The sequence below is a fragment of the Egretta garzetta genome, unplaced genomic scaffold (genome assembly GCF_000687185.1).
Source record: "Egretta garzetta isolate BGI_Z169 unplaced genomic scaffold, ASM68718v1 scaffold141, whole genome shotgun sequence".
NCBI lineage: Eukaryota > Metazoa > Chordata > Aves > Pelecaniformes > Ardeidae > Egretta > Egretta garzetta.
The window spans coordinates 86,413-110,508 of NW_009258664.1; the positions used below are offsets into that span (position 1 = coordinate 86,413).

General features: G+C 48.9%; 2 protein-coding genes across 9 annotated transcripts in view; one reads left to right on the forward strand and one right to left on the reverse strand.

The window, feature by feature from the left end:
* Positions 1-3,911, forward strand: part of RUSC1 (RUN and SH3 domain containing 1) — a 7,002-nt gene extending 3,091 nt beyond the window's left edge. The window contains 7 exon segments of the mRNA XM_035903930.1: positions 10-109; positions 291-465; positions 596-701; positions 800-846; positions 1,086-2,085; positions 2,422-2,550; positions 3,247-3,911. Of these exon segments, the coding sequence (XP_035759823.1) occupies positions 10-109; positions 291-465; positions 596-701; positions 800-846; positions 1,086-2,085; positions 2,422-2,550; positions 3,247-3,415 (1,726 nt within the window). The 3' untranslated portion in view covers positions 3,416-3,911.
* Positions 3,912-9,217: 5,306 nt separating this feature from the next.
* ASH1L (ASH1 like histone lysine methyltransferase) overlaps positions 9,218-24,096 on the reverse strand; it is a 65,970-nt gene continuing 51,091 nt past the window's right edge. For 5 of the 8 annotated variants that reach the window (XM_035903918.1, XM_035903916.1, XM_035903921.1 and 2 more), the window contains 12 exons: positions 22,933-23,085; positions 21,741-21,795; positions 21,506-21,638; positions 20,667-20,915; positions 20,128-20,214; positions 19,778-19,868; positions 14,467-14,605; positions 13,728-13,900; positions 13,066-13,232; positions 11,314-11,354; positions 10,309-10,610; positions 9,218-9,556 (listed from right to left, as the gene is read on the reverse strand). In XM_035903918.1, coding sequence (XP_035759811.1) covers positions 9,465-9,556; positions 10,309-10,610; positions 11,314-11,354; positions 13,066-13,232; positions 13,728-13,900; positions 14,467-14,605; positions 19,778-19,868; positions 20,128-20,214; positions 20,667-20,915; positions 21,506-21,638; positions 21,741-21,795; positions 22,933-23,085 — 1,682 coding nt within the window. In that variant the 3' untranslated portion in view covers positions 9,218-9,464. Of the gene's footprint in view, positions 9,557-10,308; positions 10,611-11,313; positions 11,355-13,065; positions 13,233-13,727; positions 13,901-14,466; positions 14,606-19,255; positions 19,327-19,777; positions 19,869-20,127; positions 20,215-20,666; positions 20,916-21,505; positions 21,639-21,736; positions 21,796-22,932; positions 23,086-24,096 lie in introns of those variants that run through there. The other 3 variants (XM_035903923.1, XM_035903922.1, XM_035903924.1) reach the window with 3 other exon arrangements.

Genomic DNA, 24,096 nt, shown 5'->3' on the forward strand with positions numbered 1-24,096 from the left:
ACGCTGACATCTTCTTTTCCGTCGTCTGCCAGCCCTGCTGATCGCCGTCAGCACCGCCGTGGATAAGGTTATCGCCCACTTCAGCACCGCGCGGAACCTGGTGCAGAAGGTGAGGGTCTGGGCTGAGGCTCGGACCGGGCTGGGGTGGGCAGGAGCGAGCGCCGCCCGTGCAGGCTTTGGAGGGGCTTTGGGAGCTCCTGGGGGAGGATCCCACCATCCCTCCCCGTGGGCTCAGGGTTAGGTGCTGCCATTCCCCCTTCCTCTCCTCTCCTTGTGCCTCCCGACTTCAGGCCCAGCTGGGAGACAGCCGGCTCAGCCCCGATGTTGGTTACCTGCTGCTGCACACCCTCTGCCCTGCGCTCTACGCCTTGGTGGAGGACGGGCTGAAGCCCTTCCAGAAGGATGTTATCACAGGCCAGAGAAAGAATTCCCCCTGGAGTGTGGTGGAAGCCTCCGTGAAGACAGGTCGGTGTGAGGAACATGCTCCTGGAGATGTTGGGATCAGCATCTCAAGTGCCTGGAGTGCTTTCCCAGCCTGGTCTGGGGGAGGATGTGCCCCCCGAGCTGGTGACTCTCTGTGTCGTGTGTTCCTCAGGCCCCAACACCCGCTCGCTCCACTCCCTGTGCTGGCACGTGGCCGGGCTGGCCCCTCTCAGCAGCACCAGACAGAAGTTTCATGCCTTCATCCTCGGCCTTTTGAAGTGAGTATTGGCCCTCGACGGCCCAGGCTGTCCTTGCTGCGGTGGTGGGTTGGAGCAGAGTCCCAGGAGCTCTAACCTGGTTCCTTTGTCTTGTTTAGCATTAAGCAGCTGGAGCTGTGGATCTCTCACCTGCAGAAGAGCCCAGGTAAGGACACATTGCCCAGAAGCTCCTCACCCAAGTCCTCTTCTTCTTGCCCATCCCCGTCCCACCGACGATGCTTGGCTGGCATTTCCGTAGTGGGCAAGGGCATCATTTTCCGTGGCTGTCACACTGGATGAGGGCAGACAATTTGGGGCATCATTTGGACCTGCTAGGACAGACCTGATGGCCCTGGGAGGGATGGCAAGGGCAGGGCATTCTGCAGCGCTGTCCATGTCTCGTAGGTGTGATCTCCACGCTGTATTCACCCATGGCCTTCTTTGCCCTGAGTCAAGGCCCTCTTCCCCACCTCGCTGATGAACTGCTGCTGCTCATCCAGCCCCTCTCAGTGCTGACCTTCCACCTTGACTTGCTCTTCGAACACCACCACCTCTCCGTGGATGTCAGACCCTTGTCCCGTCGGCTGGAGTCACCCCTGTCTCCTGCCCATTGCGCCACTCAGGCCTGGGGGGCTGTGCAGCCTTCTCTGGAGGGCCAAAGCAGCGCTGCGGGGGCAAGCCTGGAAGAGGACATCCCCCCCGATGCTCTGGGGAGGGCGGCCGGTGCAGAGGGCAGCGCAGGGTCCCGGTCCCAGGCAGCTGTGCGTGGGCTGGTCCCTGGTCCCCAGGTGGGGGCTGCCCTGCAGCAGACCTTCCAGCACGTGCTGCGGTGGGGCGACCAGCTCAGCCGCGCTTTCCTGGGAGCTGACAGCTCCCCGGAGCCCCCCAGGCCTGAGGCAGGCCCTCAGGACGCCGGGGCTGGCCTCAGTGGCTGGTGGGGCCAGCTGAGCCAGGCCTCCAGGATTTATGCTGCTCCTAGCAAGGAAAAGTTCCCCTTCGTCTGGTGGACAAAGCTGCGGACGGCTGCGGGGGATTCCAGCCCTGGCCAGGCTGTGCGACCCCACGTCTCCGTGAATGAGCCTAGAGGCACGGAGCTGCAGCTCCTTCAGACCAAAGCCGTCCCGGAACTCTCCAGTCCAAAGCCCAGCAGCAGTGCTGACACCTCTGGGACCTCTTCCCCCGAAGAGCTCATCCTGCCTCCAGATGATCCCGCTGCTGGAGAGAAACTCCCGGCTGCTTCCCCAGAGCCTTGTGGGGATAGAAACCGGGCAGCCCCTTCCCACCCAGAGGCGGGTGGTCCTCCTGGTCCTGACAAGGGCAGTTGGCTGGGCCGCCTCTTCGGAGCCACCAGCCCCTCTGCCAGGAGCTTCCCTCCCAGTCCCGACGCCATCTCAGCTAGGTCCAGGTAAGACCCAGCTTGGGCAGGCAGGGCGGGGGCAGCGGCACGGGCCGAGGAAGGGTTTCTCTCCCAGGCAGCGTACGAGCACTCCGTGGGGCTCGCTGGCCTCGCGGGGCGCCTCGTCCTGCCTGTCTTGTCCAGGCTGTGGTCCTGCGCTGTTGCGCCGTGCTGGGGGGGGATTAGTGCATGTGCCAGGTGCTGCTGCCGTCACATCACCTTGGGCCTTTGGTGGTGCTTGATAGAACCCTTGTCAGCTCCCAGATGGCCAGAATAGTTTTCTGAGCAGGATGGGTGGGAAAAGGCTTCCCAGACGAGCTTGTGGCTTCCTTTACTTTGTGGCGGGAGCCCCTCGAGCTGGCTGTCCCCCAGCACGCGGGTCCTGGCCGTGGTGGTAAAGGGGCTGGCGCCTGAGAAGACCCGTGAGCAAGAACAGCCTGAGGGGAACACGTCTGACGCGCCCCAGACCCACAGGTGATGCAGGACAGTGTTGTGTTTGGGGCTGGAAAGCTGGAGCACAGATATTTTGGGGGGGTGGGAGGAAGCAGGGGCTGTGCCAGGCGTAGCCTGGATATCCACGCCTTTCTAGGGAACGGCTTACACCACCCCTTGTTGCTACCTTGCACCTTGACTGCTCCCTGGGGATTTCCCCCATCTCCTGCTGAGCTTTGGGTGGACCCGTGTGCCTGCCTAGCTGGATCAGTTGTTTTTCCCGGACATTTTTTGGGGGAATTTTGTGCATTTTCTTGCTCTTGTATGCTTTCTGGCTTCATAGCAGCCTGATGTGGCAGCTCTGACCAAATTGTGGCAGCTCAGAAAAGCTGTGGTGGTCCTTCTGTGCTTGCCCAGCGTCTGTCCAAGCGAGCACGGAGGGCGAGTGGCCATCCCACACCATCTCCCTCCTCCCCAGCCTTCGCTGGCCCTGCCCTAGGTCTCCCCTCCACGTCTGCGCAAGCGCTGCTCGCGCTCTGCTGCGGCTCCCCAGGACGGTTTTGTGATGTGGCTTCTTGCTCAAGTCCATCGTCTTGGCATCTCTGCCTGGGGGACGGGGGGACGGGGGGCACTGGCTCCACACGTGAGCATCAAAACCTCTCCTGCGTCCTGCGGGAGCCTCTCGGTGGTACCTGGTGTCCCTGGGGAGATGTGGCCCTGATGGCATTTGTTGTGCAGGGCAGTTCGGGCGCTGTGCGACCACACGGGCACCGCCGACGGTCACCTGAGCTTCCAAAAAGGGGACATCCTGCAGCTGCTCGCCACCGTGGATGAAGACTGGATCCACTGCTGCCATGGAAACAGCACTGGCCTAGTTCCTGTCGGCTACACCTCCCTAATTTTGTGAGGAGGCGGAGGAGCTGAGGAAGCGGCTGAGCTTGCTGGAGCAGGTGCCACCTCCGGGAAGGAGTCCCCTGCCACGTCCTCACCACCTGCGGGGCTTCACCACCCTCAGGGCTGTCAGTTCTGCAGGGGACCCTGCCCCGCTGCCCGTCGCCGCTGCTTGTTCGCATGACGTTACCATCACGTGGGTGCGTCCCGTGAGCCACCGCTCTGCGTGTCCCCGCGGCTCCCTTGGCACTTCACCGTGGCCCTGGTCAGGACCTGCTCCCACTCGTGGTTCCTCAGCCGCTGCCCACGCCTGTGCCAGGGGAGGGAAGGACCCCGTCCCTGCGCGGCGCTCACAGTCCTGTACGTCGTCCCTGTGCCGTCGTGTCCTGCCACCGTCACCGCCTCCACGTGCCCTGCTTTGCCCTGTGGCCAGGCCTGGTGGCCCAGGCCACCGATGCGCAGTCCCAGCACTCTGTAAATAGTTGTAACCACAGGAACGAGCTTATTCCAGGGGAAAAGAGCTGGAAATAAAGGTTGTGACTCACGTGTCCGCATGTGTGAGTGGATCATTGCAGGGGGGCAGCGCTGGGAAAGGCCATGTGGCCCGTCCCCACGTGGGTAGCCCAGGCTGCTGCTGGGTCTTCAGTGAGTAAATACTCTTGGAGGTGAAGCCCGCAGGGGCTGGGGCCGTGCCGGCGCTCAGCACACCGACGTCAGGTATCAACCAGAGAGCCCAGCGCGGCATCATGCCCGGCAAAGTGCCCGGTGTCCCGCAGGGCGTGGGGTGAGGTGGCTGCAGACAGCCAGAGCCCGGAACAGCGTGCGGTAAAGGGGAGGGTTGGTTTATTTACTAAATTGAACAAATCTTTTTACTAACTCACAGGCTTTCAGTAAGGGTTGGATGACTTTTACATTTTTTTTTTTCAAGTTTTTCTCATTGCTTTCACACCAACTGCTTACATTTTGCACTGGGCTGCCCAGTAAGAGACGTGGCCGTACTGGAGAGCGTCCAGCAACGGGGCCACAAGGCACCGAGGGCCAGCGCCCTCTCCTATGGCCACGTCTCATGCGCCCAACTGCCCCTGTTTCAGAGGCAAAGGAGCCCGTGCTTCCACCAAGGGGCCGCATTCTGCTTCGAGGATAAAGCCGCTCTCTTTATCCTGTTCCCATTTTCATGTCTCTCTCTCTCTGGAATTTCTACTCTCAGACAAGGGGCGTTGTAATTGGAATGTTTTTTGGCTTGCCTTAGGTCGGTCTGATTGAATTCCACAGCTGCCTTTGGACTTTAACATGGGGTCAAGCCAGCAGGAGATGAATCCAGGTACTTTTTCAGCTTTTTAACAGAGAAAAAAGCGCACTACAAGCCCCAGCACGGCATCTCTAGTTTAAAAGGAAGACAAGCGTATGGGTTACGCGCGGCATTTTGATGACCACAGAGATTCAGGCTAGGGAATGGAAAAAGAAAAATCAAGTTGCATTGAGGGAGCGTCATCAATGAGCTATTTAATTCCTGAGAAACACAAGTAGTTACCGAACTTATTCCCAGAAACTGCTTTGGAACCAGAGGAAGTTTAAATGCTGAAAGGCTTGTAAGGGTGGGACCTCGTTAGTGCCAAGGGCCGGAGCTCATTAGTGCCAACCTCGACAGAGGGCATCAGAGGAACCGCAAGGCTGACGAAGCTGCTTTGCAGGGACACCAAGTTCTCAGTTTCCGTGTTCGTTGACATTCTGCTGCGTGCCAAGGGCAGGGGGATGGTACTGACGGTGTTAGCTCTAAACGGTGCTCAGCCTTCCGAGCTCACATGTCTTTTTGGTAGTGGAGGGGAACATCCCCTACCCGGCAAGTCAGCTGTCTGAGCTGACTGGTGTAGCATTAGTGCGCTGCCACTGCGAGATGCAGGAATGACATGGACAGAACTGAATCTGCTCCCTACGCGGGCACGGGAGGCACCGTCTCGAGGTACCAGGGGTTTATATGCTGGGAATAGGCACTGAATTTGTAGATTTGACGGTTCGTGTACCGACCTGCTGTTCTATATGGCCATGGTTACACAGCCCCATCTCTAGTTTAAAAGGAAGACAAGCGTATGGGTTACGCGCGGCATTTTGATGACCACAGAGATTCAGGCTAGGGAATGGAAAAAGAAAAATCAAGTTGCATTGAGGGAGCATCATCAATGAGCTATTTAATTCCTGAGAAACACAAGTAGTTACCGAACTTATTCCCAGAAACTGCTTTGGAACCAGAGGAAGTTTAAATGCTGAAAGGCTTGTAAGGGTGGGACCTCGTTAGTGCCAAGGGCCGGAGCTCATTAGTGCCAACCTCGACAGAGGGCATCAGAGGAACCGCAAGGCTGACGAAGCTGCTTTGCAGGGACACCAAGTTCTCAGTTTCCGTGTTCGTTGACATTCTGCTGCGTGCCAAGGGCAGGGGGATGGTACTGACGGTGTTAGCTCTAAACGGTGCTCAGCCTTCCGAGCTCACATGTCTTTTTGGTAGTGGAGGGGAACATCCCCTACCCGGCAAGTCAGCTGTCTGAGCTGACTGGTGTAGCATTAGTGCGCTGCCACTGCGAGATGCAGGAATGACATGGACAGAACTGAATCTGCTCCCTACGCGGGCACGGGAGGCACCGTCTCGAGGTACCAGGGGTTTATATGCTGGGAATAGGCACTGAATTTGTAGATTTGACGGTTCGTGTACCGACCTGCTGTTCTATATGGCCATGGTTACACAGCCCCTGACCACCAGCAACTGCCTGCGCTGATGCTGCTTTCTTGCTGTACGCACGCTGCCATCATCCCTCCTACCAATGTCTGACCAGACGAACCATCAGCATCACAGAATCACAGAATGGTTTGGGCTGGAAGGGACCCCCAGAGGTCACCCAGCCCAACCCCCCTGCAGGAGCAGGGACACCTTGAACCACATCAGGTTGCTCACAGCCCCGGCCAACCTGGCCTGGAATGGTCCCAGGGATGGGGCCTCCACCCCCTCTCGGGGCAACCCCTGCCAGGGTTTCACCACCCTCACGGCAAAGAATTTCTTCCTTAGATCCAGTCTAAACCTACCCTGCTTCAGTTTAAAGCCATCCCCCCTTGTCCTGTCCTAGCTGGCCCTGCTAAAAAGCTTGTCCCCCCCTTTCCTCTGGGCCCCCTTGAAGCCCTGGCCGGCCGCACTCAGCTCTGCCCGCAGCCTTCTCTTCTCCAGGCTGAACACCCCCAACTCTCCCAGCCTGGCCTCAGATCAGAGGGGCTCCAGCCCTCGGATCATTTTTGTGGCCCTCCTCTGGACCCGCTCCAACACTTCCATGTCCTCCTGGTGCTGAGGGCTCCCGTGCTTCTCTTGATGGCACATTGCTGGCTCATGTCCAGCTTTTCGTCTATCAGTACCCCCAAGTCCCTCTTGGCAGGGCTGCTCTCGATCCTTTCTTCCCCCAGCCTGTATTGATACCAGGGGTTACCCTGACCCAGGGGCAGGACCTTGCCCTTGGCCTTGTAGAACCTCATGAGGTTCCCATGACCCCACCTCTCCAGCCTGGCCAGGTCTCTCTGGATGCCATCCTGTCCTTCTGGCGTGTCAACCGCACCACTCAGCTTGGGGTCATCAAATTATAATCCTCGGGAAACACCGTCACCCGTCGGGCAATGGGATATTGGTGAGCGACAGGGCAACAGCCCCCGTCAGAGGCTGTAAGAGAGTCAGAAGAGGAGCGGTTGAGACAAAAAGAGGCAAGGCAAGAAAATCACAGACGTGGCAAAGAAAACCCCACGAGGCAGGGATAGGAAAAGATTTTCCATTTAATACTAGACTCTCTCAGGATTGAGATGCAGGCTTTTTATGCAATTACATCCAATGTTAAAATTGGTAATACATAATTTACAAAGATTAACATCAAAACAATGATCTATTTAGATATGCTTTGTAAAAAGGAAATATATTAGCAGCATTTATTTTCAGCAATCACACAGCCTACACCCATGCAGACTAAGAGTTCATATCTATTTGCAATAATGTAGTGCTTCCTGGTCTCCGAACAGCGATCCTGGTGACACACCGGTCTTCTCGTTATTATAAAATAACCGAAAAATAAAAAAAGTCATTAATTTCTACACCAGTAAGAAAAAACAATTCTTTGCACTTACCTAACATTTGATTGTCTAAAAAACATTTCGTTTAGTCTTTCAACAAAAGAAAGATAAAATGACAGAGCTAGTGTCTCGCTTCTGTACGCACTTTATTTTTTTTTTTTTTTTTAAAAACTTTTTAGTGTTTAACACCATTTGAGACAATGATTTCCGCTTGAAACTAAATGAGACAACTCAAGGTTCTGGACATGCGATATTCCTACTACACGCACGAGTATTTTATACTCAGGGTTCCTGGTACTGTACAGTGCTTCTCTACAGTAAGAAAATATTCCAAACTATTTTCTTATTTTTTTTTTTTTAATAAAATATTTTTTTCTCAAAGGGTTTTTTTTTTTTCCTTTTTTTTTTTTTTTTTTTAATCCTTTTTTTTTTTTTTTTCTTTTGAAATCAACACGGAAAAGTTAATGGAATGGGTCATGTTCCACTAAGAGTAAAATAATTATAATAATAACAAGAATGTACATTAGGACAAGCTTGGTCCGTTAAAAAGGAACATGTAACTACTGTATTGCTTTACATCCACGCAGCAGATATATACAACTTGGCACATTAAAAACTGGTTTTCTTATAAGAACATCTAAAACAGGACTGTATATGCATATGTACGTCGGAAAGACAAAAAAGCAAAGCCATTTCAAAGGGGCAGCGTACGCCCACCCCCCCCTCCCTTTGCCACCGCCCGGCCCGAGGCAGGCGACAGCCTCGTGGCTGCGCGCGCCGGGAAGGTCGTCGGGCGCTGGGGAGCCCCGCTGCGGCCCCGGGCTCCTGGTACCTCACGGCCATCGCAAATTCTCGCAGCGAGGGACGAGCGCCTCGGCCGTTGCTGTCGGGAAAAACGCTTCTCGCCGGGGCAGAGAGAGAGGGCGGTGCGAGATACGCTGTCTCTTAATTTAAGAGACGGACATTTTAAGCTGTACAACCAGAACACAAGAATAGTGTTAGCAGTTGATATATTCTACAGTTCACAACAAATACTCGCTCTGAATACTGCTTGACGGTTCATGTAGTGAGGGTTTCCTTTTTTTGTTTTTTTTTTTTTTCCTTTTTCTTTTAACAGATTTTAATTCGCACAACACACGAGACACACGAGACCACAGCTTATCAAAAAAACCAACAGCAATGGTGTCGTCAGGATTTGACTTTGCTTTATAAAATTTTCTGCAGAAAAAAGTGGAAAAAAAAAAAAATCACACCCCGCCCCCTCCCCCCCTCTACGACGCAGAACAAGTGCCTCAACCAGCCAACGCCTGCTTTGCTCCAAGGTGACTCGGGAAGCGTCTCCTCGTCACAGACCAAAGGTACATGTGTGCACTGGCCGTTCCACGGTGAAGCTTTCGCACGCTTGGGTACGTTTCTCTCTTCTTGGAACTTGTGCAAATCAGAGGCCACGACTTTAGGGCAGCCTTTAATTTTAAGCCACTGGGCCTTCACCCTCCCATCATCTGGATTTCATTCACTGGCACGGGCCGTGGTGGTGCCGACGGTATCTTGTACAATCAATCACAGGTTAATTGGTGATCATGGGGAATATTCTCACCAGAGTCAGTCCTTATCCTCCTTACCTCCCCCTTTGTGTTTTATTTTTTTTTTTAAATTTTTCCTCTGAGTGGGAATATCAAGCAAAAATAAATTAAATTTGACCATCCTGGACAATAACCACGAGTTTTTTGTTTTTTTTTTCTCAGTACCTAACATCAATACAAGGCACGCCCAACAACACACACACCATAAGAGCACTGCAGAGCAGGGCAGGGCAACCTGCCAACCCAGACATCTAAGTGCTAACTGTTTGTATATTTGTCAGTTTGCTGCTGCCCTCTTTTCCTTGGCTGGTGCAGAGGAAGTTGGGCTCCTGCCCTCAGTCCTCAGCAGACCTTGTCGCAGACTCCAGACCACAGCTTCCTCTCGTGGCATCACTTCCTGAAGCTGCTCTCCGGGATGGTCAGAGTGCGCCGCCTCAGTTTTCTTCCTGATCCTTCCTCCAGCAAGTAAGTGACATCGATAGCTGCAACAGACCACAGGCTTTTGGTAAAGAAGGGGATCACCAGCCACAGGTTTCCTATTTCCCTGTTCACAGTTCTTTCAAGGATGTTTCCATCCACAGCGGAATTCAAAACTCCACTGGACGAGGTGCTGAGCAACCTGACTGAAGTTTGAAGTTAGCCCTTAGTCAGGTTTGGACCAGAGGAGCTCCAGAGAATCTTCTGACCCAGAGTATCCTATGAGCCCATCGTTATTTTGCATTAACTCCCAGAACACAAAAGAGACTGGACAGAGCTCATCCTAAGTCTTTAAATTAAAACCAGACGTACTCAACCAGTGCTACCGCTGCACTTGGGCAACACCTACGGGAGCTACTTAGAACCCGCTGGAAAGCTCATTAAAGGTCAAAAGAGACTTTCCCACCCAATTCTCTTCAGTCTCTGCACGTCTGTTAAGTTTCTCAGTTGTAAACGTGGAACGACGGGGGGGGGGAATTTGTCTTCAGAAAGTTTTTGCGGTTACGAAAAATATTATACAAACCACCGCGTCAGTCGTAAGAAATTTCGTTTGGAATTAGTGGCAACTGCGACTGTTGCAAAAGAAAACATAACTGCAAAGTAAACTAATTATATGACTTAAAATATGACTTAATTATATAGGGCCACTAGCAGTATCCTCAGACAAAAGCATTTATTTTATCAACATGGTCTGCAGTGAACTAAACCCAAACCTGCAGAAGAAATGCTGTTGTGTAACCACAGCATAAAATCTCACCATTTTTCCCTGGGATTTTCTCTAAGAGGTTTAGCAGGATTTGATTAAGTCTCTCTCTCTGCATGTGCCGCCTTTCCTCTGGAGTGCACAGCTGCCTCGTGTCGGAACTGCTGTCTTCCACCTTTTTATCCGTTTCGCAGGTCTCACCAGAGACTGCCTCTTTTTCTGGCTCCTCTAGGCTCGGCATCTCGCTGGAAGTTTGATCCTGGTTTCCCAATACGTCCTCAATAAGTGGAAGAGAATCTTCTTCTTGGTTTAAGTCTTTAATCTGTGGTTTTGAGCGATCTGTTTTCCAGGATGATCTAGCAGGAGAAGAAGGGTTTAAATACCACAGTTTTTCAGAGACGCACCTGAAAGGCCAATTACCAGGGAGCCAAGGACTTCTCAGGGGGTGGGGGGGCTTTCTGGAATCTCAGTCGTTTGACTCAACGCATGCATTCAAACCCACCGGTTAGGATCTATGGGAGGCTACGTTCCTATAAGCTTGTTTGCGTAATGTCGAATGCAGTCTTTTAAAAACAAATTGCTTTTTAATTTAAATTTTTAAAGGTTTTTATCTCCCAAAATAGTTGAGCTCAGCACTTACTGATGTTCTTCTGGCTCTTGATGGGTATTTTTAAAGTCTCTGAGAGAGTGCACTGGCCCTGGCTCTCGTGACAACGCAGACATGGGCAGTCTGTGCAGGGATCCCCCCTCCCTCCGTGCGGGAAGGCCGGATGCTCTTGTCCTGGGCTCTGCCATCTCCCACATGCAGCTGCTTCTGCCAACTTTCAAAACAGCTTCTGTACTCTTCCTTACATACATTATGAAGGAACACTAAGGCTGCTTCTACATTCTGTTCCTCCTCACCTGTTCCCTTTTCTCTCTTTGAAAGTTGAGAGGATTGCTTTAAATAATTTAAATTTATTATTTCCCAGGGGAAATGGGCAGGGAAAAGAGCGGACACTTCATAAACGAACAGGATCATCTTATCTCTTCTCGAACAACCTGGTAGGTAAGACTCACCTGCCTCCATTTCTCTTGTAGTTGTCTGGAACATAATGAGGCTGTAAGAACAATAAAGATCATGGTTAATCATAGAATCACAGAATCGTTTGGGTGGGAAAAGCCCTTTAAGCTCCCCCAGCCCAACCGCCCCCCTACCCCTGCCATCCCACCACTAAAACCTGGCCCTAAGCACCACGTCTGCCTGGCTTTTAAATCCCCCCAGGGCTGGGGACTCGACCCCTTCCCTGGGCAGCCCCTTCCAGTGCCTGACAGCCCTTTCAGAGAAGGAATTTTTCCTAATGTCTACCAAATAAAATTCACAGTGGAAGGGGTCTATCTAATACTCTGGAAGTACCAATACAGGACTTGCTGATCTGACACTTTGGAAATGCCAGTGCACGACTGGAATATCTCACACATCAGACGAATTCCGAGGAGAAGGCATAATCATGTAATAAGGATAAATTAGAGCCAGACTTATTATCTGATTCTTCCTGCCTTCTAAATACATTTGAAGCCACAGACCATCATGATAAAAACCATCTTTGCTTTCTGCACAGCAGCAGTTTGGAACCATCTCTAGCAGGAAGGAAAGTGCTCACTTGCCAAAGATTTGCCAGATCTGATACCTCTGCACTCAGAGACAGAGTAGGGCTGTGTAGGAGGGCGCGCACGACGGGGAGCTGCTACTTCCATGGAATAGGGGAAAATGAGACAGTGAGATGAACAGATATTCAGACGGAGGGTGTTAAGGGGAACTGTACTTCATGATTTTGCTGCCTGTTTGCTGGGTTTTTTTTGATAAAACATCCATTTTCAGTGATCATAGAATCATAGAATGGTTTGGGTGGGAAGGGACCCCCAGAGGTCACCCAGCCCAACCCCCCTGCAGGAGCAGGGACACCTTGAACCACATCAGGTTGCTCACAGCCCCGGCCAACCTGGCCTGGAATGGTCCCAGGGATGGGGCCTCCACCCCCTCTCGGGGCAATCCCTGCCAGGGTTTCACCACCCTCACTGGAAAGAATTTCTTCCTTAGATCCAGTCTAAGCCCACCCCGGTTCAGTTTAAAGCCATCCCCCCTTGTCCTGTCCCAGCTGGCCCTGCTAAAAAGCTTGTCCCCCCCTTTCCTCTGGGCCCCCTTGAAGCCCTGACCGGCCGCACTCAGCTCTGCCCGCAGCCTTCTCTTCAAGTAAGCAGTATGTCATTTGATAGAGCAGGGAAATGGAAATAGGAAAATACTGCTCTCCTGTATTGAGAATCACTGTTCAAAGGTACTGCTGAAAGCCAATTTTTAGGCAAGGTTATTAAAACAGGGAGTAATCACAGCAAAGAAAAGAGAGCCTGACACAGACAGGCTCACAAACTCACACTTGACCACGTTGCATGATTCTCTGAATGTACAAAATTATTTTGCAGTTGCAGAATTGCCACCAAAAAGTGAATTTTAAGATATTCTTCACTCAGGAGTGGTTTAAATGAAATTAGCATCTAGATTTCAGTCGGAAACCACAGATCTCCAAACTTACACATCCAACTTACACAAACATTTGTTCAACATCTCTTTGCCTTTGAACTGCATGTTCTCTACCTACAGTCGATTTCTCTTCCCAAGCTTTCTTTCTAAACTTTTCATCCAGACTGTGTATGCTTATGTGTCAGCTTCCTTCGATTTACCAAGCTTCATTCATAAACAGAGAGCCAGAGGCTTCCAAAACCATGTCCAGTCTTCTAGTAAAAAGTAAGGAAGCTAAGAGGAGAAACACTTACTGAGAAGTCTCTCTTGGGCGTGAGTTTCTTGGGGAAGTGATCAAAGGCATAGGGCTTGGTGCAGACAGGATAACGATTCCGGTGGATCTTGTAGAAGAGATGAGCTGATTTATCAAGGCGGTAATCACAAATATATACATCCTGCTCCTTCACACCTTTTGGCCTCCCTGAAGTTTCAAACCCAAGCACATAGGAAGAAAATGTTAATCAGATGCAAGAGGATACACGTGGTATACCAGCACAAGGACAAGCCACACATACTGTCAGGGAAGGATGGGGCTGTCAGAGCTGCTCGGTGGGATGGCAGGCACGCTTATTTGTTCTCCTTGATTCAGAATCATGAAGTGGACACATCGCTAGTTCCATTTAAAGGGAAAATCTGTGTACTCTAACCCAAGAGTACCCCAACTTTTATAGAAACTACCACCCGCTGCCATTGCTTTCTCTTCCACCACAATCCCACTCTGCCGCTGTCTCTTCAGTATTGGCCCTCTTAAAACAGAACTCATCATCCCCGTGCTAACGCAACAGAGCTTCCTCAGCTCCGATACCCTGTGAACCCTGGCTACTGCCTTTGTGCAGCAGTAACTATTTCAGCATACTTCCCAAATTATTAGAAAGGTGCATTATATTTAATTTCTCACCCCATTAAGTTTCCTTACCTTTGCAGTAGGTGTACAAGTCAAGAACACAGCACGTTCCCACCACAGCCTCTAAGGGGATAATTTCATACAATGGCACCCGGAAGAGCTCATTGTGATAGAACTTTCGAGAAGGGGAATGATGTGTTTCATGTGGACGGAAATAATGATGACCAAATGCAAACCGCTCCTCTCTGTTTGAAGGCGTGAAGGTAAGAGGAAGAGAGAAACAGAAGGGGAAAAAAAAAAGATAGGACTTCACTTAATGCCCTCCGTTTAACTGTGAATCACCTATCTTGCACTTGTGCAATGACTGTGATGAAAAGTGAAGTCGCGTGAATATTACACATTCAACTTTACCCCCTTCAGTAAGTGGAAATACTCCTTGTGTGATTTTTATGCACACAGCAGACTTACTGTGCTGCTATCGACGGGGCATAAGCATTTAATCATGTTCCGGTGGCTTAGCAAGTCAGTGATCGTTAGCTGAGCCAATTCAGCCGTCAGTGTGTATTCTCAGCCTATTCCACAGCGAGGGAAGTGCATCAACTTCTCTCTCTTATCCCTTGCTTAAACCTCCAACCTTACAGTTTTAACTCTGCCGCTGTGGAGCACAAGCAGTGGGAAATCATCAAGCCTTTGCCACCGAACCGCGTTCAGTCCTGCATTTTTAAGCTATGACAAGACTTGCACACGATCACTGCGTTTTGACAGGTAGGTATAGGGAATGCCTCAAATTCAAAAGATGCCTTGAACGTACTTCTCGTTTTTCCAGAGTTTTTCAATGCGGAAAATATCGAGTTTCTCCCTGTTGATGTGGGACAGCAGCCGATACGACTGCCGGACAGGGTGTCCATCTGGAGTTCTACGGCTGTCTCTCATCAGGTAAACACAATCACCTGGCAATAGCACAAAATACACACCTGTAAAGAACTGTTCATGAGTCCGGCACACCGCAAACAGAGGAGCAAATGGTTTCATTCAAACTAACAGGACAGAGCTACCTAATGTTGAATTGTAAAGAGGGATGCAAAACCAATGCAGAACCCGCAAGGAGAGGCAAGGGTACCTTGATCATTCTCACAAGGGGTTTATAGCAAGAACGAAACAAAACTTGAACCGTATGCCCAGACTGAAAATAGGAATGAATCAAGTTAAATTATGATAGACAGCAGGGTATGTAACAAAATAAGGTTTGGTTAGGAAAGTGTGTAGAAATAAATGATAGCTGCAATGTTTAAAGAATAAATCTTGAAGATTTGAGAAGATAGAGATATTGTTATTAAGAAAATACATCATTGCCTGAGAAGCCCCAAGCCTTTGATTATTCCAGCAGAACTCAAATAAGATGCATAGCTCAGGAAAGGAAAACAGAACTCAAAAAGGGCTGAACAGATCATAGAATCATAGAATCATTTAGGTTGGAAAAGCCCTTTAAGATCATCAAGTCCAACCGTTAACCTCACCCTGCCATCCCACCACTAAACCCTGGCCCTCAGCATCTCATCTCTCCTTTTTTTAAATACCTCCAGGGATGGGGACTTGACCACCTCCCTGGGCAGCCCCTTCCAAACAAAACAAAATTCCAAACAAAACGACGCTCCTGGCAACTAAAAAAAAAGTCTTTCCCCAGTGCAACGCCTAAACAGCTCCCTAAACTTCTATTTATTCATTTCATCCCGTGAGCGAATTAACTCTGTAATTTCTCTGCTCTGAGCTGTGAAATGGCATTAGATGCACTTCATCTCCACCGCCCCCGGCTTGGCTGCCATTCCTATTTGTATACCGCACCTTTCTTTGTGACAGTGGCATTTGACAGGGTGGAAATACACTGCTCCATTCAAAAAGCCGTTTTCTCCGTCAGGGAAAAAAGCTTTAATTCAATTGTGTTCACAAAGAACCCGAAGAGTCTCAGAGGGAGAACCCTGGGAAGCTCAAAGTATTACTGAAAATAGCGCTGGATTTAGTATATAGTATTTAAAAATCAATTCCACCTTTTCTGCTATTTATCTCACAATGAACAAAACCCTGGGAAGTCCCAAGTCATAAAAAACTGAAGAAAAACTACCCTGGGTAACATCACAGGTGATATCGTGTAATTCTAGCTAGGAAAGTGGGCAGTAGCAGATGCTTAGGAGGAAAAGGCATAGGAATACGGCATGCGTGGGATAAGCCTTCCCATGGTATCCCCTCCAGGCTGCCTTTAATCTCGGTTTTACGGACTTCTAGAGCTAAGGGCTGTAGCTGGACCACTGCACGTAAATAGGCAGGGATTAATCCTTCCTCCAAGAATTTGTCTCATCTTTTTGTACTCTCGACCTCTCCAACTTTCTGTTGTAATACTGCCTGTAGTTTAGCTACGGTTTTGTGAAAAAAGACTTCCTATTGTTTAAAAGTTGCCTGCTAATTTCAGTGTTTATTCCCTAATTTCCATGTTGTTGTCCTTTCCCACGCCACTCGGGATTTCACAAACCTTTGCCATATCACCCTCCAAATCATCCGTGTAGACGCTGTTCACAGCAAATCCTTGTCATCGCCCTTGTTTTTACAAGTAGCACGATACTCTTTTTGAGGTGGGACGACAAGAATAGTACACAGCACGCAAGAGGCAGATGCCCCGTAAGACTGTAGAGTGGCACAATCACGTTTTCTGGTTTGTTCGTAACAATTTCTAACATTCAGTTTGCCTTTTTGACTCATGCTGAGCATTTATGTTTCCATTAAATTGCAAAGACTCCTGGATTTTTTCCCCGTGGTAATTACCTATTTTTGTCTATGTGCAGTTATATCCATTTTCCTTCCCTGTATGTTACTGTTATTTAATTAATTAGCAGGTCCAGTCTCTGTTACTTCCACAGCTTAGGAAAAAGGCGCTAGGGAACCTCCAAGTACAATTGTGGCCCCAGGTTCATGAACACCTCAGTTTTGTTCTCCCTTAGCTTAGAGCCAAATTTAGGATTAAGGTGAAGGATGTGCTGTTACATTTTCATAACTATAATCTCATTTATCCACCTTGTATAAGTGTAAAAGACGCTCCTGAGGACTTCTCATATGCAAAAAATCGCTTTAAGGGTTTATGTTGTCACCTGTCACTGTAACGGTGGAGCGCAATGCAATGCACTTCTAAAAAAACCCTCTGATTTAAAACAGAGATGACACGGGCCAGATGGGCGCTGGTATCTGCCTACAACCACAAAGCCAGCTTTTAAACCTTCTGATACACCAGGGTCACTAACAAACACATAGAAGCGGTAGCTGTAGGAAGGAGAGAGTTTTAGTCTAGCTTGATTAAGCTAAAGTAAAAAAAAATCCTGAAAAATGGACTGAAGACAGAAGGACATAGGCTTGCACATAAGCTAGCAGAGTGCAAGCTCTTCGAGGATCCAGCGTGTATTTGCTGCTCATTAGCCTGTACTCACCGACTGTATTAGCTCTTCTTACTCTCTGACCTAAAGCTGGGATAATAACATCTTCATTTCACTAAGTTAAGGATTACTTTTAAGGAACCTACCTCTGTAATTTCTTTAAAAGACTCGTAGAGAAAAAAAATAAGGTACGTGCTGAGAGCAAGCAGCTGCTGGCCCCAAGCAGGATGTAAATAAACCCACTTATTTTTGGCTGTTATTTTAAATTAGTTACTTTTAACTCTTCTGCCCTACCTCTTCAGTGAGAATAAAGCAACTCCAGTACTTATTGTACCTGACTAAAAAGGAGTATTCAGAAAGGAATGCCCAGGGATACTCTCTTGCCCTAAGGATCAGGAAGCTTGATTTCAATTCAAGTTTATCCAGACGTTACTAACTAGTGAAATAGCTACCCCTGGGACTCGAAAAGGGAGTTTACAGTGCTGTGTTTTCACGGAAGAAAGGCGGCCACTATTGCTGGTGCATCACAGAGAATGACATTTGATGGCTTCTGGCTACGTGGGTTTTCCATTTTGACTTCAAGTTTATCAACTTGCATCTGAGGTAGAACCTCCTTGTTCACTCCGCAGGATGCCATGGACCAATTGATCCGATCTACTTGCATCATCTCCTGGTTTTTATCTGTTAGGTAATTTCTGCAGAGGAAGCACATCTGATGTATATAACTCAACAGCTTCAAGTAGAATTGTCAAATTAAAACCCAAGTCCTCTAACCAAAGACTGAAGGACCCTCACTTATTGAGAGGGATTTGTTCATGTTAAAGCGTGTGCTCTCACACAGCTGGAAGCTTTTCAGCCTTGTTCCTCAAAACCGTGAGTTCTCAAGGTTGGAACTGGAAGACAAACTAATTCAACGCAGAGACACAACTCCCCAGCAGTGAGGGTGGACCAACTTACAAAGGCAGGCAACGGTCTCAAAAGCACTTTCAGTCTTTATCGCCAGATCGGCCTCTTTCTAGTACACAACACCCAGGAAAAATGTAAATATAGCGACCGTAGGGCTGAAGGTCACAGAATCCCAGAATGGCCGGGGTGGGAAGGGACCTCGGGAGATCACCCAGTCTCACCCCCCTGCCCAAGCAGGCTCACCCAGAGCAGGGGGCACAGGACAGTGGCCAGGCGGGGGTTGAAGATCTCTAGAGAAGGAGACTCCACAGCCCCCCTGGGCAGCCTGGGCCAGGGATCGGGCACCCTCCAAGTCAAGAAGTTCTTCCTCCTGTTCAACTGGAACCTCTTGTGCTTCAGTTTGTGCCCATAGCCCCTTGTCCTGGTGCTGGGCACCACTGGGAAGAGTCTGGCTCTGTCCTTGTGACATCCACCCTTAAGATATTCGTATGTGTTGATGAGATCCCCTCTCACTTATGGTCTCTTTTGCCTGGGAATCGGTAAATTACATGACCTTTTAGAAACCCGAGGGAGTAAAAACCCATTTCTTCTACTGTCTCCAAGATGCCTTATGTGCCTGTGTGCCTGCACCACAACAATTTCCATAGGCAGGTGTTCTGCCTCCAAAGTTTTGGTGGAGAACTTGTGACCAGCAATGAATCCATGGATTTGCCCTTTCTCTACTGTAGCTGTGTATTCCTTTCTAGCACCTTCTGGGTACACTCCTTGCCTAATCTATTCCCCATAACTGCAGCAGCATTTGGTGCCTAACAGTGGCAGTTTGGTCTCCTTCATCCTCTGCCGACGGTACCTGGAGTTTAGCCACATAAGGACTAACATTTCTCTGATTAAAACGTCCCCAAGATGAGATTAGAGGTATGTGAGTGAAATACGATGTGTCATGACAAGAATTACCTTAATGCTACGAATGACTGGAAGAGGCCACAACCCCCAGCTAAAGCATAATCCCTTTTAACAGAAAACATAAGAGCAAGTACTGACACAACCCTAGAAAGCGAGTTACTCTCCAGCAAGGAACCCAGCAAAAACCCAAGGAATGAGAAAACCGAATGGCTGAACTCTAGAGAGGACAGACAATGCAGAGCAACACTGAAAGAGGAAGACAATGCGAATTCTAGCACCCAGCAGAGGGTATAAAGAATACGCTGTTCTTTGACCTTTTTTTTTTTAATTCTCCACTTTCCTGAAGACTCTCCCATTCCCCTCTAGCCAACATACCAACTGGTTTTACTCATTCAAGAGCAGTTCTCTTAATAATTACATAGGCTTCTTTCTAACCTTGTATGTATCTGTAGGATGAAATAAAAAAAATAATAATCAGTGACCTGATTTATGTGGCTGTGTAGCTGTCTCTGAAAGACTCAGGGCTTTGGAGCAATGTCCAGATACACTTTAGGGAACAAACAAGGAGTAAGTTGGACGTTTTAACGACCATTCTATGCTAAAATACTGAAAGCCTAATAGCTGCCTTTGCCTTTACTTTTAAATGTTAACCTCCAGAAGCTGGCTCAGCGTCTTCCTTCTCTGGCCAGGAGGAGAGCCCTATCTGTGCTAAAGGTAATTAATGTTTCTTCATCAACCAGCCTGTGAGAACTCTTACTATGTGTCACTCCCACAATAGCAAAGACTGCAGCTTTCTACTTGGAAAAAGATAAAAGCATTTCAAACAGGGTGATGCCAGAAATCTCTGCACACTCTTATCTGACGGCAATCACAGCAGCCACCGGAGTTAGCACATACCTTGGCGCAGCAGCAGATCATCCCGTAATAAGCATATGTAATAAACACAGCCGGGCTGGGCATAATGGGGACGAGGAATCATGGGAACCTCCTGGATGAGAAAAGAAAAAAAAGGAAGGAAATTCTGTGACGCCCACCATAATCAGTGCAAAAACGGGGCTGATGTCCTTTTGGAAACATGCAGAAGTGGACAGAGAGGAAGAATTGACACTTAACGTAATGACATCTACACCAAGGAAGCTACACAATAAAGCGAGAATCCCACCCTGGTCTTGCCAATCTCAATAAATATAAATGCAAGAGTTGCTTTAGTTCATAACGGCAGTAATGAAGAGGAGGCTCTTTTTTACCCTGTTCACAGATCGAGGTTCGCACTGCTCACACAAGTAGTGTTCAACGTCAGAATTCACACCCATACAGTCACAGTGCTGCCAGACCTAGAGAAACAGATACAACCCAATTAGAAATTCCTGTGGTAGTTTTTATTTACAAATTTTACATTTTATCAAAGATATTAAGGAAAGCAAGAAAAGGAGCTTCTCAAAGGAAATTCAAGATTTTCTTTGAACTATTTCACACTATGTCAGAAGAGGGATGAGATCCCCATGCAACTGTGTGGGGTAAAAGCCCAAAACTCTTGAAATTAATTCTGCCCGCCTAAAGACGGGAGTTGCTGGCAGTTTCAGAAAAGCGCAAGCTCCTCTACACAGAAACCCAAGTTGCATTTCCTCTGTGAAAACAGAATCTCTCAATTCTTTTGGAGAGGAAGACAAGGTCTGGAGAGGTCATTAATGCTACCAGGTACGTGGAAACTGCTGGTAAGAGTTGCACTGGTTATGGAGAATAGACAGAGAGCACCGGGCTCCATTTTGTGTGTCCCCTGCCTCACCATGCACTTTTCACACTGGATCATGAGTCCTTCATCTTTGTAAAGGCCACAAATGCAACGGATCACGTCCTCGTCCTTCTCATGCCCATTTTCTTTTTCACAGACTGATGTCTCACTGCTGTCAGCTTCACTTGCTGTTTCTCCTACAATTTCATCAATTTGGGCAGATGCCTCATGGCGAGCATTATAATACGCTTTCCGTAGCCGGCATACATCACGCCCGGTTGGAGATTTTCTACCATAATATTTCTGAATAAAAACAAAACAAAGAAACAAAACCATATTTTTTTTCCCCCAGGTTCCTTAAAGGTGTCTTCACTAAAGCTGCATCCACCAACGTGGTATATACCTGCCCTTCTACTTCCTTATTTTGAAGAGCAGGTCCATGTACCTTACGTAGGACACTGAAGAATAAGGTACTTCTTCCAAAAGGTACTGAAATTTCTTTAGGTTAGCTATTCATGCACGTTCTTGACCTATTTGTCTGACCTAAGGCAACCAAAAAGCACTAAGAGTAAGCTGAAGCACACGAACTGCTATCAATGTCTGGTCATCAGAAACGGATCAGCGTAAGTTCTCTAAAACATTTTTCTTCTTTTATTACTGTAAGTCCACAAGAGCATTAAGCTAGGGTATATCCCCACTGTCTATGGAATAGAATCATAGAATCCTAGGTTGGAAGGGACCTCAAGGATCATCTGGCTCAACCTTTCCAGGTAAGAGCACCGTCTAGACAAGATGGCCCAGCACTCCGTCCAGCTGAGTCTTAAAAGTGTCCAATGTGGTGGAGTTGACCCCTCCCCATGGGGAGACAGCTTTAAGGCCAGAGAGTGCCTCACCTCTGCATTCCGGAAGACCTTCAGCATGTCCCCGTCAAAGGCTTCCACAGTTTTGTAATAGCCAGTCAAGATCTGTTTCTCAATTGTGGCAAGGTCCAATGGGTCAGAGATCTTTTCATAATAGTCTGCATTTCTAAAATGGGAACGAATGCACAACGTCATTTGCACTGGCATTTCAAAGCTGTGCAAATCCATTATAGAGAACTGTGGGTTGCTTTGAGAAGCAAGCACTTACTTTTTCTTTGGGGGTAGGTTCAGGAGGGGAGCTGCAAGAGCCTGCCTGGAGGAATCTGTAACAGGAACACATGGGTTAGCAACATTTACTTGAATAAAATTTAAAAAGACAAGTAACTAACAACATTCCATCTAGGTTAAAAAAAGGCTCTTCTGCTATCTGAGGCACAGGGAATAGAGATGCTTTTGCATTTCTAGAAGTTGGCTGCTGTAATCGGATGACGTGTATTAAAATGGAGGAGAGTTTCCTCGCAATTCTGTCAATTGTACCGTTTTGCTGAACTAGTGAAAAAATCAATTTAAAAAGATAGCAACATCTGCAGATTCTGGTGGCAGAGGAGGGGGTTGAGAATAAAGCAAAGTGAGTACGGGTAACAGGAGAAAGGAAAAAAAAGAACCCCCCAAAAAGGAAGGTTTTTTAATCATAGAATCACAGAATTGTTTGGGTTGGAAAAGCCCTTTCAGCTCCCCCAGCCCAACCACTCCCCTACCCCTGCCATCCCACCCCCAACCCCTGGCCCTCAGCACCGCCTCTGCCCGGCTGTTAAATCCCCCCCGGGCTGGGGACTCGACCCCTTCCCTGGGCAGCCCCTTCCAGCCCCTGACAGCCCCAAGGGGAAGGAATTGTTCCCCATGCCCAACCTCACCCTGCCCTGGCACAACTTGAGGCCGGTGCCCCTCGTCCCATCGCCCCTTCCCTGGGAGCAGAGCCCGACCCCCCCGGCCCCCCCAGCCGCTCCCCAGCAGCCTGGGGCTCCAGACCCCTCCCCAGCTCCGCTGCCCTTCTCTGGACACGCTCCAGCCCCCCCAGGTCCTTCGGGGAGGGAGGGGCCCAACCCTGACCCCAGCAGTCGAGGGGCAGCCCCCCCCGTGCCCAGCACAGGGGCACGCTCCCTGCCCTGCTCCTGCTGGCCACACCACTCCTGAGACAAGCCAGGATGCCGCTGGCCCTCTTGGCCACCTGGGCACCCTGCTGGCTCACATTCAGCCCCCTGTCAACCAACCCCCCCAGGGCCTTTTTCACCGGGCAGCTTTCCAGCCCCTCTGCCTCACGCCTATAGCATTGCATGGGGTTGTGTGACCGAATGCCCCGAAATAACTGATTTTTTTCTAGTGTTTTCTATTCAGACAGTCCATTGTTCCAGAGGCTGAAAAAGTCTCCATGGAGATTTTTTTAGGAGTGTCACCTTCACCTTTATAGGATATGATGCTATCACATATTTCCTTGAAGATCTGTGCTAGGCGGGCAGCACGAGCCACTTCAAGATTCTCTTCAGCTGCAGCCAAGCGTCGTGCTCTCACAGAGCGGGAGGGCTGAAGGGCTGAAAACTGGGTCATGAAGACATCTGAAAGAAGGCAAAAAAGAATTATCTCTAAACAAAAAATTAAAGATCAAATTACAGCATCTCTTCTGACCCAGCAACTCCAGCACCAATTATTAAAAATAACATGTTTTCTAAGCTAAGGTAACGGTAAAAGGCTTCGGTTTCATATTCCCAAGTTGGCTTTCACTGCTTATAGCTCATCTAAATGGTTAAGCTGGTTATCCAAGTATTTTATGTTGCTGGAGCAAACGCAGCATGTCACTGAATTCACCCAAAATACTCATTTTCCAACTTTTCATGTACCTGACAGTGGGGACCAAATCCTGCATGGCTGTGAAGATTAGGGTCCTATGAATAGAGTGTTATTTCTGGAGCAGGATTAATACATTTTTTTCTGATAGTCATACTTTGTCCCATTCTCATAACTGACTGCATGCCAAAAAGTTTTGCTCTCTAAAGGCCTGAAATCCATTGGATTCTGAGGATAAATGACAATTTTCAAAGTCAGCACAACTGTTTCTGGTCTAGGGATACTGAAAGCAGAAAGCAGCCCTTCTCTGTAAGGGTCCAAGCATGGAAAATATTAAATATCATCTTGCTCCTCCCCTGATAAACCACTCCTGATGAAATGTGAGACATGACAACTTCTACCAGGACTTCAGAGACATCAGGGCTGCTGGAGGAACACCAACGAATCCAGCAACCGAGCAAATGATTTATATAGCACAAACTTGTCATTCTTAAGAAAACAGCATTAAGTGTTTCAGAGGCAACTGCAGAATCCCATAATACAAAAAATACAGTGAGAGAGTGAAAGCTTCTGTCTTACCCTGCTATGTAAAGATAAGGGCATATATACACAAACACAGAATCGCAGAATCATTAAGGTTGGAAAAGCCCTTTCAGCTCCCCCAGCCCAACTGCTCCCCTACCCCTGCCATCCCACCCCCAAACCCTGGCCCTCAGCACCGCCTCTGCCCGGCTGTTAAATCCCCCCAGGGCTGGGGACTCGACCCCTTCCCTGGGCAGCCC